A 14,484-nucleotide genomic window follows, 5' to 3' on the forward strand; every position below is an offset into this window, starting at 1 on the left:
GCCCCTCCCCCGTTCGTGCTCTGTCTCTCTCTGTCCCAAAAATAAATAAACGTTGAAAAAAAATTTTTTTAAGAAAGATCTTGAACAAAAGGGTGAAATATGAAAATTAATAATAGGGAATATCATTTAGAATGAAGCTGGGAGGCCAGCAAAGGGAGTGCTCTTACACACTGGCACTCCTTGGCAGCTGCAGAACCAACAGGAAGAGAGAGGGACCTTGCAAGTGGATACTGCTTTACTCCATCCCAGCAGAAGGAAGAAAGTTTTTCTTACTCCCCTGGCAACAGCCCGGCCAATGAGTGACTGTCAGAAGTCAGCCAATGAAAAGCTACTATACTTTGAAATCCCAGTTTACTCCAATGGACTTTTTCTTATAATAGCCCTCCCAGCTTCCCCTTTCCTCTATAAAAAAGGGTTCCATGCCTTCGTTCTCTAGATTTGCCTATGATTTTGCTTTAGTTTGTTCTAGATTGTAATTCTCTGCTATTACTGGACAAAACCATTCTTGCTGGTAAAATAACTAGCAGTTTTATTTTTTAAGGTTAACACCCTGAGTGATAGGACTTCTACTTTAAGATAATATTCACAGGAAGATTGGAGTAATTTGTTATATTAATGACCCCAGTGACTCAGGACCCCCCTCCTCCCCCATATCCATGCCTTTATGAAAACCCTTAACTTTGGGTTTGGCCATGGGATTTCCTTTGGCCAAAGGGAGTAATACAGACAGAGGGTTGGTACATGCTTGTACACTGGGTTTTGCCCTCGTGGAACTCTGCTTACCATGACTGTGTGGAGAAGCCTCATGCCACCTCTTTGAGGAGGAGCATCCGAGGGAGAGGGAAGCCTAGTCAGCCCCACTGATTCCAGTTCCTGGGTGACCGTCCCAGCTGAATGCATCCTCCAAGGGAACGTAGCCAACCCACAGAATCATGAGAAATAAGAAATTGTTATTTTACGCCACCAAGTTTTGGGGTGGCTCCATACCAAGACCTACACAAAATCTAAATCTGAATTAGTTAGGCTGAAAGATAATCATCATACAATCCTCATGTTAGAGCCAACTGTATTCTTCTCTGATTGAAAAATACATGCACTCTTTTAAAAGCCCAGAATGAAATGGCAAAGTAGTATACACTGACTTATGACTTAGATTTATTTTTTTTAATTATGGTGTATAATAATATTGTGGTTTTTAAACAGGTAATATGGTAAAAACAACATATTATATAGTACATTCAAGTTAGTAAGAAAATTTTTTTTTTTAAATTTTTTTTTTCAACGTTTATTTATTTTTGGGACAGAGAGAGACAGAGCATGAACGGGGGAGGGGCAGAGAGAGAGGTAGACACAGAATCGGAAACAGGCTCCAGGCTCTGAGCCATCAGCCCAGAGCCAGATGCGGGGCTCGAACTCACGTACCGCGAGATCGTGACCTGGTTGAAGTCGGACGCTTAACCGACTGCGCCACCCAGGCGCCCCAGTAAGAAAATATTTTTAAAGATGGACCTGGAATTGCTAGAAGGCAAGGATGCTTTCAAAATGTTGAGACACCAGAGTGCCTGGGTGGCTCAGTCTGTTAAGCATCCAACTACGGCTCAGGTCATGATCTTGTGATTTGTGAGTTTGAGCCCTTCATCGGGCTCTGTGCTGACAGCTCGGAGCATGGAGACTGCTTTGGATTCTGTGTCTCCCTCTCTCTCTGCCCCTCCCACTCATGCTCTCTCTCTCTCTTTCAAAAATGAATAAACATTAAAAAAATGTTCAGAGACCTGGAAGCCTGCTTAAAAGGAGTCCCCACGGGTTAAAACAGGAATCTTATTTGCTTCAAAAATCCAATCAGAATTATACTTAATTAAAACATGTTAAGACTATAAAAAGCCATGAGTCCATAATAATACTCATAATAATACTCTCTTGGAATTTATTTCCTCTCCAAGTACTTAGTACTTTATTAAAGTAAACTTTATTCAGAGTAGAAAAAAATATTGAAGTTTAACTGTAGATCTCTCTTCAGGATGGGTTAAATGTACAAAGGATAAGAGAATCTTAATGGTATGAGAAAGACAAGACTCCCTTTCCGTAAAATATAAATAGGCTGGTGAGACTTCCTGCTACCCCCACAGCACCCACCCCCTTACCGGACATTCCTCTACTAAATTGTTACCAAACATTAAAGAAGTGGAGCAAGGCATTCCCTGAATAGGCAAGGGAAGTCATTCCACCTGACCCTGGGGCTGTAGATTGGGAAACAAAAATTTTAAATCTTGAAGCCAAGTGGATTTTACCTTTTAAACAGACTTTAATTTGTGGAAAGAATCATTTATTTAAATTGAACTACTGGATAGTGGTTTTACTAGCTGTTTTGAGGTTGGTTGCCTTTTGTGGTTACTAAAGATGCTGGATTACAGCCAAATGTTCACATACTGAGCCTTTTTTTTTTTTTTTTTTAAACTAGCACCCAGAAGGTGAGGTTGGAAGAACAGTCATTCCAATCTCAAATAATCTATTCCTGTTGAGCTTATTTGCTCTATTTGCTCCTTTCCCAGGAGATGAAATCACTAAATAATTCACTTACAGTGCTTAAATATGTGTGTGTGTAATATATATATATTATAATATAATAATATATATTATATATATTATATATACTATAATATATATAATATATATATATATTAGTTTTTTAATTTTTTCAAAGTTATACATGTGCCTGACTTAAAGAGTTAAATGCTTCCAACAAGACTTCATTTCCCTCAAGGCAACTACTTTCAACTTTAAGCTGATTCTTTGGTATTTACCTCCACTTATCTAAATAACATGCTCATATTTCTACTTCTTGGTTTTTCAGTCAGCCATTATCTACTGACTTCTTGATACGAAAGGCAAGGAGTCAGCTTTCTTCTGCACATTCCTCTGCACTCTACCACCACACATGTGCACTTCTAGTCTTTTAATTCTCCCGGTATTGTTACAGCATAATTTGCTCATCCTGCCCAATCAGCAGGAAGTCATTGATGTCAGAGATTATGGGATGTGCTTCAGGATATCCAGAAGGTGCAGATCCCTTTCGGGTTTTTATCACACAGGATAGGAATGTTAACATAGCCCTGGGCCACACTGTAAATGTGTACTTTTGTCTGTTTTGTGGGAATGCCAACTGTTTCTGATCCTTTCTTATGATTGGAATGGAAAAGAATGCGTTCACTAAATCAACGATGTGCACCAATACTTGAGGCTGTATTAATTTACTTTAGCAAGTGCACTACATCTGGCACGGCAGCTGCCATCAGACCTACTAATTGGTTGAGCTTTACAGTAATCTGCTGTCATCCTTCAGAGACCATCTATTTTTTGCATGGCCACATAACGCGTTAAATGGAGCTATGATGGGAATCTGCAACTCTGTATCCTTTAAACTCCTAAGAGTGGCCCAATTTCAGCCATCCCTTCTTGAGATACAGTATTATTTTGACTTCTGGTGCCATGGTTGGCTGGGGAGGGGAGGCTATTTCAGAGACCCCGACTTGGCATTCTGCACTATGATGGCTTTTTTACTTCACAGGCAAACATCCCAAGGGGTTTGTACCAATTGTCAAATATGTGAATCCCATTATAGTTTGGGGACTGGGGAAATGACCATTGGGTGAGACCACATACCCAATGGACCCACTCTGAGCCAGACCTTGTCATCTATTAACTGGCCTCTATGCTCCCACTCTAACAGGGTCATGATGATGCTTTTGGTCTCTGGGTATCAGTGTCAATTCAGACCCTGTGTCTAACAGTCCTTGAAATGTCTGGGTATTCCCATTTCCTCAAGGTACAATTACCCAGGTAAATGACAAAAGATACTTTGGGGATGGGCTAGGAAAATCATTACCATTTATACTTGAAATGTAATAGGGTCCTTCCTCCTGAGGCCTTCTTCAATCAGTGGATTCCAGGTCTATAAACTAACTCAGGTGTGCAAATGGATTAAGGAACAGTGGGTGACTTTATTGAATGAAGGATTTTACTCTCCTGGTCATTATCCTTGATTTTTTCTTCTGCTGATACAAACTAAATAGGACCTTTGTTGGCTGCCTGTTTTGCCCCTAAGGATACCGTGTCCTGTTAACCATTTCCATAACTGTGTGGGTTAGGTCCACATTATAATACTTGTAATTTCCTGGCTTCTGGTCATTGAGCACTACCACTTGGCCTCTACTGCTTTGGGGTCCTGGCATATGCATTGCTATCAGTGAACCAGGTTCTAGAGGCCTTTACTACCTTCAGCCATGACTTGCAGAGAGTCACCACAAATTTTGAGTGGTATTCCTGTCCTGTGAACCAATGCATTCCTTATAGCCTTGATAAATGGCCTCTGAGCTGTCCTTCAGAACAGAATTATCATAAACTTTGGGCTGTACATAGCACATCCATTCTAACCTATTCACTTCCTTGAGCCTTTTAATCTTTTCATGTCCTATCTACCTGCCCTAGCACTTCTGGCATTTGTTTTAGTCAAAGTCACTGTTTTTGTTTTTTGTTTTTGTTTTTGTTTTTCATCCTTCTAGGAGCCATCATAGCAGTGAGTTCACACAACTCTTGAGACCCTGGCCAGGATGTTAAATATTTTGGGAGAGTGCTCCACCATCAATAGAATTCTCCCTATCCCATTTTATGGTCTGGCCTCCTTTATCAAGCCTTCTGTGACTCCAGTCCCATGCATAGTCCCCAAGCTCCTGGTGGTACATGCTGGTTAGGTCTTACATCTTTTTTGGGGAATAGTCCTTTACCTCCATTATTAGGCACAGCACTTCTCAACTAGGTTATGCTATAAGCCCTAATTATAGGCCTAGTGGCCAGAAGATTTGTGTGTGCATGTGGCGGCAGGGGGGAGGGGGGTCTACTACGGGAGGGGGAAACATGTTGCCTTCCAGTTAGAAGCCTCTGCAAAGTCTTCTAGCACAGGAAAGTGACAGTTCTTGGTAGGGAGGAGTGAGCCACAGTCACTAGGCATCTGAGGAGCCCGAGGATTGAAAATCTTTAGGAGCACCACCCAGATGACCCTTCCATGTTGTTGGAATGCTAGATTTTCTCAATCATGGCCCTGACCTTGGCACAACAGACCTGCCATTTTTGGTTATTTACCCATATTTTAGCCACTCTAAAGTTTGAGTCTTGTTGCTTGTCATTCTCCACCCCTTCCCTGCTAATGAGACCTTTTTTGTGTGTGTACAATAAAGAGGTTCTCTGGCTTTCATTCCTCACTTGCAATTGCCTATTACCTATCCTCAGTTGTTCATTATTTTTCTGTAACCAGTGGAGCTTAGTAATAGCCATCCAGTTCTGTTATTCTTATCACTCTTTTACCAATATCTCAAATGCCTGAAATGTCACACCTCTGGTGTTCCCTTCCACCTGGTATATCACCCCAGTTGGACTATCACCTTGTGCCAGGGGCTGCCTGTGCTTCATCAGCAGGTGGTCCATAATCCATCTCCCAAATTCCATCTTATTGTCTACTCTCTCCAACCAATCCTGGTACCAGTTATCACAGGTAGGGTTCTTGGGAAGCAGACACTGGGACAGAGCATAGAAGATACGGAAGGAAGGGAGAGGAAGCAGGACTGGGCAGAGAAAGAAGTCAAATTCTAATACAGGTGTAATAAAGCTTTGAACAACCTGCCCAGAAGCTCCAGAGTGAATATAATACATCAGAGGTGTCCCATGGTGGGCCCTAATGGCTGAGCCTTTCTATTCCAGTCTTGTGCAATCACCCAATATTGGCTGCCCTGGAAATGTCATAACCTTGGGCAAGGCTTCTCTCTGCAGCTGAAGTAGACCCTGATGGAGCTGACAATTGGAGATAGTCCCCGCAGCTTGGGAGCAAGTCCTTCCTTGAAGGGTGTTCTGGGCATCATGTCCATATCTACTACTAGGGCAAACATAGTTATCGAGCACATCCTCTTCTGCAAAGAACCAAACAATACACTTTTTTTTTTTTTAATCTTCTGCTTCCCCACCGGGAGAAATCTTTTTTTTTTTTAAGTTTTTTATTTTGAGAGAGAGAGAGAGAGAGAGAGAGAGAGAGAGAGGAAGCGAGTGGGAGAGGGGCACAGGAAGAGATAGAATCCCAAGCAGGTGCCACACTCAGCGCAGAGCCAGAGGTGGGGCTCAATCTCACAGCCACAAGATCTCGACATCAAGAGTCAGATGCTTACCCTACTGAGCCACCCAGGCGCTCAGGGAAATCTTTTATTAAATCAGGAAAGGAGAAGCATAGCAGAGAATATTTGTCCTCCAATATCAATTGTATACTTCTTCCTTGATGTTATGACCTCTTACTGGACATACAGACACAGAGAATAAAGTTAGTTCTGGCCCATGGGTTGTAAGCAGGAGTGGTGTGTACAACTTCCAGGAAGTATTTTTCAAGGGAGGAGGCATGATCATCTTTCCCCTTTTCTCTTTTCTGCTTATTAGAATGTAGACAAGATGGCTGGAACTTAAGTAGCCATCTGGACCAGAAGGTAGAAGCCACACATGTTGAGAAGGGAGGAAATTAGGTCCCTGATGGTCATGGAATCACCACTAATTTAGACTTCCTACTTCTGCACTCTGTTTATGTGATGAAGAAATAAATGTGCATCTTGGCTAAGGACACTTAAAAAAATATTCTGTTTCTCATAGATTAACCTATTCCTATCTGATGCAGAATTTGAGCCCTAGAAACTTCCTACAGCACATTACATGACCTTAAAATAAATGAACTGTCACTTTAGTGGAAGCATTAGGGCAATGTGTGGTAAAGACTCAGATATTGCCACATGGAAAACTGGTGACCCTTACTGTCCAGTTGCAAGATATTTGTAGCATGAGGGAAATAATTGGTAAAATTTATAGAACTTGGTATTCGCTGGCTTTAAATTTTTGCCAGTTTCAGCAAAGTTCTTTGAGAGATTAACTCAGGCCAGAGCTAGTCAATCTGCAAGTAGGGATGGAAGGGTATTCAGCTTTCCTAAGAGGGGAACTCTGTCTATAATCTAAGTGGATTAAGAGTTCTGTAATTTGGAAGGGCTGAAAAAATACCAACTACGTTTATACCTTTAAGTCAAAGCACACAGGAACTGCCTGTGGATAAAAGCCTTGCAAGGAAACGTGTCTGCCGTTCAGCCACACAAGGCTGACAAAAATGGGATTAAGAATGCTGTCCACCTGTTAAGTCCCATTGTTTCAGATGCCCCCCAGGTAGCTGTCATTAAGAGTGAGGTAGTTGCACTGCACATGGAAGCCAGGAAATAAGAGTCTTTGGGCTTAAAAATTATATCTTGTCAAGAACTACAGCTGTAATTTCTCCCACATAGTACTGAGTGAAAGGAAAAGGATCAGAGACCTTTTACATTTTTGCATCAGTTATATTGCCAGATACACCAAGCCTGCTATGCATCCATGGGCTTCCGCTCTTGCTATTGACAAGCACGGTTACAGAGGTTTTGGGATTTCTGGAGCAGCATTAGCAGAGGTGTCAATATCTAGCCACTAGTACTGTGGGCTCTAACATTCAGGACTGAACACATGTATTGTGCAAGAGTAGATCACAGTGTGTGTAGTGTGGTTCTGGAGTTGGCAACACGGGCAGCTTTCTGATGGTCGTGGTTCCTAGGTATTGCAGGAGCAACGTAGTTCAGGAGTTTTCATTTCCTGATCATAAAAGAGTCATCTTTCCCTTGGTGGCCAGTTCTGTGAAGACTTTGGGACTCATTCCTGAAAATTAATCTGAGTCTATTTAATCAACACCCCCAGTATTTAATGCTCTTTTTGCTTATACCAGGGGAGTGGATTCTATTCTCTTCAACTGAATCTTGACTCATATTATGTATTATAGAGGAAGAATGGTGGCTGCAGACAATAGGATCTCAGTTAAGATAAGAGAAGGGGTGGCTGGGTGGCTCAGTTGGTTGAGTGTCCGACTTTGGCTCTGGTCATGATCTTGCAGTTCGTGGGTTTGAGCCCCACATCGGGCTCTGGGCTGACAGCTCAGAACCTGGAGCCTGCTTCAGATTCTGTGTCTCCCTCTCTCTCTGCTCCTCCCCTGCTCGCACATGCACTCTCTCTCTTTCAAAATTGAACAAACGTTAAAAAAAATTAAAAAAGAGAACTAGAATTAGGAAAATTATAATAGGAAACTAGAATTGGTTACCTATCCTGGTAGAGTTTGAAAGTAGCAATGATTCTGCTAGTACTAGAGAATGAAATTGTCTAGTCCATGATACACAATGGCAAACTAAGGGACTGACCTATAATTATATTTCTAGTTCTGTCCTTGTCTATTTTGGGTTATACTGGCTTCAAAATGAGTTGGGCTGCTTTCTTTTCTGCTCTCAAATAGGAATTATTAATCCCTTGAAAGTAGCTCAAACCCTAACTTTGAGTTTATTTTACCAAGTGATAGCAGCATTAATTTCTCTTTAGGCAGTGACTTTGAACTTTATGTTCAGTATGAACATGTCATACTGTTCTTTGTATAAATTCAGTGATTAGGACCTTTAAAGTCTCACTTTTTTTTTTTTTTTTGAGATAGAGTCAGTGAGAGAGAGAGAGAGAGAGAGAGAGAGAGAGAGAGAGAAGGAGAGAAACCCAAGCTATCAGCACAGAGCCCAATGTAGGGCTTGATTTCACCAACCGTGAGATAATGATCTCACCTGAGCTGAAACCAAGAGTTGGAGGCTTAACCTACTGAGCCACGCAGGCGCCCCTAAAGTCTCACTCTTAAAATGAGTATTTGTTATGGGTGTTGATTCTAAGATGGGTAAATTAAGAGGCAGTTACTTGGATTTAGGATTCTTGGCTGGGCAAGGGAAATGGTCATCAATGCTCTGCAGAGTTTTAGGATAAAGATTTCCACTCTAGGTGATTTCTTCCAGTCTTGTGGTTTTAAATACCATTTGGTGACTCCTAAATTTATATCACTTGATCTAAATTCTCTCCTCAGCTCCAACCTTGCTAACTGTTGGCTCAACTTCTATTTAAAATAGGCATCTGAGTTTTAGTGTGTGAGAACAATGTCACCTCACAACAAACCCACTACTACCTAATGTTCCCCATTTTAGCAAGGGCCAACCACTATCCAGTTGCTTTGGGGAAAAAATACTCCTGGTCATTTTTGTCTCTTTTTTGTTACAATCTATCAAGGGATCCTGTTCACTCTACTTCAAAATATATTCTGAACTGGGGAGCCTGGGTGGCTCAATCATTTGGGCATCTGACCCTTGCTTTTGGCTCAGGTCATGATCTTGTGGTTCCTGGGATGGAGTCCTGCATCCAGCTCTGTGCTGGTGGCACAGGGCCTGCTTGGGATTCTCTCTCTCCCCCTCTCCCCCTCCTGGATCTCTCTCAGGATAAAAAAACAAAACCCCAAATACATCCAGAATCCTACAGTTCTTAACATTTCTACTGCCACCTTATTGCAAGCCAAATAATTTATTTCCTGGAAGTCTGAAATAGCCTCCTAGCTAACTTTCCTGCTTGCATGTTTGAAGGTCAACAATCTATCCACCATAAGCAGCCACTTTACAAATTATGCCACTGCCCAGTTCAAAACCATCCAATGAATTCCATCTCCTTACCCTGCTTAATCAGAGCCCTGCAGATGTCACTATTCTCATTTCCCACAGTCATCACATCTAGGCTCATTTTGCTCTAAATACCCTAGCCTACTTGCTTCTTTCCAGTATATGCATATGAAGCTTGGACTTTTAAAAACTTGTTCTCTGCCTGAACCATTCTTCCCTGAGATTCCTCCAAGGCTCACTCCACTTTCATTCAGCTCAAATGTCAACTCAAAGAGGTCTTTCCAGACTCTATCTAAAACTGTCCACTCTCTATCTCCTTTCTCTACCACTCGTTATGTCCTATCATTTTAACTTCTGCCCCTCTCTAGAATGTAAAGCTCCTTTCGAGCGGGGAATGCATTTCATTCACGCCATGCCCCTAGCGCCTTGAAAAATGCCTTGCAACTTGGTAGGCACCTAAAAACAAACTTGATTAAATGCATTTGAACTGAACTTATCCTGCTTAACTTGCTTTGCGAGGTCACCTCACTAAGGTAAGCATACTAACGAAAGGAAGCAAAAATCAGGTTAAGGCCTGGCTCGCCGCATTTGAGCCCCAAGTAAGGGCTCGCGCAGAAACACTTTCCAGCACCCGCAGCCGGAGCTGGGCCTTAAAGTGCTCTTTTCGTTTCCTTGTCTGGCCGGGAAGGGAAAGGAGTAAACGGGAGAAAATGAGGCGTGGAAGGGCTGAGGAAGGAGCCTCAGCGCTACCGTATACGGTTGAGAATACGCTGTTATCCACGACAGCGCTGGTTTCTATTGGATGGTCCCGGGGCTGGGGCTGTGATTCCGATCAGAAAGCCCAGGCACCGAGCACCAAGCACAGCCGTCAGCCATTTTCCGAAACTAGTCTCCCTAGTAACCCCGCCCGAATGTGTACGCAAGAAAGGGGGGCGGGACTTATTGTGAGGGCCTCACTCCGGAAACCGCACCCGCGGAGGCGTCCCACCGCCAAGGATTCACAAAACGCGGAGCGAGATTTAACAGTCGGCAGCGAAAGCGCGCACTCGAACGCCAATGAGAGCGGAAGGAGTGGACCGCTCCTGAAGGGTACTCTGCATATCCAGCAATGGTTGGTGGAGTCCTCCTGTCTTCTTTTTGGTATTGGCTGGACTTCCTCCGCCCACCCACTTGCTTTTGTCTCGGTACTTCTGATTGGCTCCTTCAGCGTGGTGGTGGGGGACAAGGTTTGGGGGATTGCTCATCACAGATTGGTGGATTTGAGCACCTAGCGTCGTCTTCCCGAGGAAGGAGTCCGTCCCATCTTCTCTCTGTCCCGTCTCCCGACCCGTACGCCTTTCCTCAACTAGCGCGCACGAATGGTTAAAAAAAAAAAAAAAAAAAAAAAAGGGTGTGAGGCTCGAGCCCGCCAGCCAGGCCTCCAGCACCTAGCGCGCGCCCTCAGCGAGGACCCGCGCGAGCTGCCCCTGACGCTGCCTGCGCTGTTTGAAACTGCAGAACCCGTTAGGATCTTGGGAAAACTACCGTTCCAGCTGGTTCCAGACCCCGTGCGTGGCAGGGGGGCGAGTGGCGGTCGCGAGGCGGCTCTTGCCTTTCGCGTCCCTGCAGCGTGGAGACTAGAACCGGCACTTTCGAAGGACGCCACCTCCAATCGCAGTGCTGGCGCGGGCGGAGGCTAAAACACGGGGGTCCTGAGACTGAGGAAAACGCGCCAAGTTCCCCTCGGTGGTGGAGTGGGAAAGACCCTAGCGGTTCAGGCGCTTGGCGAGCGGGACTACTTCTGGCGCGCCTCGCCATCCCGGGGCGGGGGAGGGCGGGGGCGGGCGCCGCTCCGGGGATGTAGTTGGTGCCGGCGCAGGGCAGGACCGAGCGGCAGCCCGGGTTCCCGCTCTTGAGAGCGAATGGTCACTCCCCTGCGGGGAGGGCAATCCGGGCAGCTTTTCCTTGGGTCGGGGCCCCCGCGGGCTCGGGGCAGGGGCTCACCTGTCGCACCCACATACATCCCGGCTGGACTCGGGGCGTCACCGCCGCGGACCGTGCTTTGGGTCATGACCAGGTAAGGAGGGCCTGGGGAGGAGAGGCCGGTGCCTGGGCGCGGAGACAAGTTCGGCCGGCCCCCAAGGGGGTCGCCCTAGGACCCCGGCGTCGGATCCGCGGGAGGGTGTGGGGGGGGAGACGCCAGGACCGCTTCGCTGCTGCGCCCTTGCGGAGCTGCCAGTCGAGCCTTCTGGGCACCGGTGGCAGGGAGGGGCGCCCCTCCTGCCGCCGCGGGGACACGGGGAGGCAGGTGCGGGCTGGGCGTCAATAGGCCAATTCCGCGGGCGAGGGGCCCGGAGCTGCGGTGCGGGCCGGAGTCGCCACCGGCCAGCCTCCCGCAGGACCCAGGGCTGTGTCTGACCGACACGGACGGCAGCACAGCCTCGCCTTTTCACTTTTCGTTCCTAGAGGTGCGGCGTAGGGAGAGCATGTTTTCACTAATGTTGTCCGGTGTCGGGAATTGCTAAATTTTATCGCGCACTGTAACTTAATTTTTCCAGAAGTATTTAGAAAGCCACGTGTTTTTAAGCCTTTGTCGAGGATGTTATCCTCGTTTTACGTTTTTCGTGAAAAACTGGCATTGAGTCCTGTCGTCTTATAAAGGGAAGAACTTGAAACTAGTGGGACTGAATGTTTATATTGTCATTTGTTCAAGAGTATCTAATATTCGATTTATTGTGTTTTCTGTGACATTTGATTTAGACTTCTAGGAGAAACGTTTTAGTTTTTCCAGTAATAAAGCCAGGAGTAAGAAATGGTGTAAGATACGGCATCTGGTAAAAATGTGGTATTTTCAGCAACGTTAAATGGTTAGTGATTTGAGGGAGCCAGGAGGGTTTAATTGCTTAGGATCTATCCGTTATTTCAACTGCTTGGTCGTTTTTTCTTCTGCTTATTTAAGTCCGGTTACTACTCTGTGTCTTAGAGAATCCACTTTACATCATTTATAAGAATTGGCTCCCAAGAAAAATCTTTTACGAGAATCGTTAATGCTTAGAGATCCCTGACAACTTCGCGTAGACTGGTTTATCGTTCGTGATAGCTTTCCATCAGTAGCAATAAGTGGCTAGGAGGGTAAATTGAGTTGGGGAGGGGGATGGGGAAATTGGTCAACTTTGCAGTTACTCCTGAGTTGAGTCTCAAAAGTGTGGTTTCACAACCGAGTTCAATGTTGCGAATTCCCAGATCAGAGACAGTGGAGTGAAATGCTTGTTAGTAAAGATGGAGTTTGAATTTTGTTAGTTTCTCTGTTCATCCTATTACTGTGTCTGTATTGAAATCATTGCTGAGGTTTTGTACTCTAATACCCCAGATAATTCCCTCCCCCCTCCCCCCGATATCTTAAGAAAATAGGACGTGTGTATAAAATAAATACCACAAATACTGCTGGGGGGGTTTTCATCCAAAAGTTTTAACAGTGAAAAAAGTTTAAAAAAGGTAAATCTTTTTTTCTACTCAAGGGAGCATTTAACAAAATTTATAGTTTAAAAGAAGTTTTGGAAAATCAGTATATTGTGTCTAGTCAGTAACAGTTTGGTAGCACAAAGTGCAGCAGTTCTTTGCACCATTTTCTCAACTTTGCATCTTTTATTACTTTTCACTCAAATGTTTAGGTAGAATTGAAAACCAGATCTATGCCTTTGCTTGTATCCAAATTATATTTTTTTATTGGAGTATAGTTGACACACAATGTTACATTAGTTTCTGGTGTACAACATAGTGACTTGTGCAAGTTACATTTTATATAAGCTTTTTTAGAGACTATTTCATGTATTCATATTAATAACTAGAAAAGGATTTGGAGGGAGGACTCCTTCACTTCCAGCACTCTTAATTTCCCATTCATCCCTTTCTTTTTTACCTCGTGCTTTAGAATTAGAGATGGTTGTTGCTCAATGTTTTCCGAATGAATAAATTAAAATAAAAATTAACTTCTTAGTCAATACTGCTTTACCGTAGGTCTACTCAAATGGGGGTATTTTGTGGTGTGACCCTTAATCTCGTAGGCTAATAAATAGTAAAAATACAGTATCTGGTATTTTTATTTAAGAAAGTTAAGGACAAATGACAAGCTCCTTCGTTTAAGCAATAAACATTGAGTGCCTGTTATTGATCAAGCATTTGGGTTTTCAGATGTGAAGATCTAATTGGTACCATTCCTTGGTAAATTTTCAAAATTTAATGATCTTACTGCCTACAGCTGATAATTGAAAATAATGAAACCTTTTCTGTGATTAACAGATATGATTGGTGATTACAACATCCTTGTATAAGTTAATTCTTGTCAACTCCTTGGGATTTGAAGAGAAAATGCCTGGTGTCATACCTAGTGAAAGTAATGGGCTTTCAAAAGGTAGCCCATCCAAAAAAAATAGACTTTCCTTGAAGTTTTTTCAGAAAAAGGAAACTAAGAGAGCCTTGGATTTCACAGATTCTCAAGAAAATGAAGAAAAGGCTTCTGAATATAGAGGATCTGAAATGTATGTATCTTAAGTATATTTCGGTACTTTTAAAATTCCGTATCAGTGAAGAAGCAGTGAACTTTGATACCTCCATTCTGATCTGATAGTCTATGGAGGCAAAAACACACAGCAGTGAGACAAACCTAGCGGTGTATAGTAGAAACAACAAAACTGTAAATAATCGTCAAAAAACGGGGGTGGGGGGGCGCTTGGGTGGCGCAGTCGGTTAAGCGTCCGACTTCAGCCAGGTCACGATCTCGCGGTCCGGGAGTTCGAGCCCCGCGTCGGGCTCTGGGCTGATGGCTCAGAGCCTGGAGCCTGTTTCCGATTCTGTGTCTCCCTCTCTCTCTGCCCCTTCCCCGTTCATGCTCTGTCTCTCTTTGTCCCAAAAATAAATAAACGTTGAAAAAAATTAAAAAAAAAAA

The 14,484-nt window shown here is 43.9% G+C and overlaps 1 protein-coding gene across 1 annotated transcript in view; it reads left to right on the forward strand.

Annotated features, from left to right (window-relative positions):
• Positions 1-11,502: 11,502 nt before the first annotated feature.
• USP1 (ubiquitin specific peptidase 1) overlaps positions 11,503-14,484 on the forward strand; it is a 12,148-nt gene continuing 9,166 nt past the window's right edge. Inside the window, exons 1-2 of the mRNA XM_040470461.1 lie at positions 11,503-11,616; positions 13,839-14,077. Of these exons, the coding sequence (XP_040326395.1) occupies positions 13,908-14,077 (170 nt within the window). The 5' untranslated portion in view covers positions 11,503-11,616; positions 13,839-13,907. The remainder of the gene's footprint in view (positions 11,617-13,838; positions 14,078-14,484) is intronic.

Source organism: Herpailurus yagouaroundi, unplaced genomic scaffold, assembly GCF_014898765.1.
Source record: "Herpailurus yagouaroundi ecotype Mexico unplaced genomic scaffold, PumYag 77, whole genome shotgun sequence".
In the NCBI taxonomy this organism is placed as follows: domain Eukaryota; kingdom Metazoa; phylum Chordata; class Mammalia; order Carnivora; family Felidae; genus Herpailurus; species Herpailurus yagouaroundi.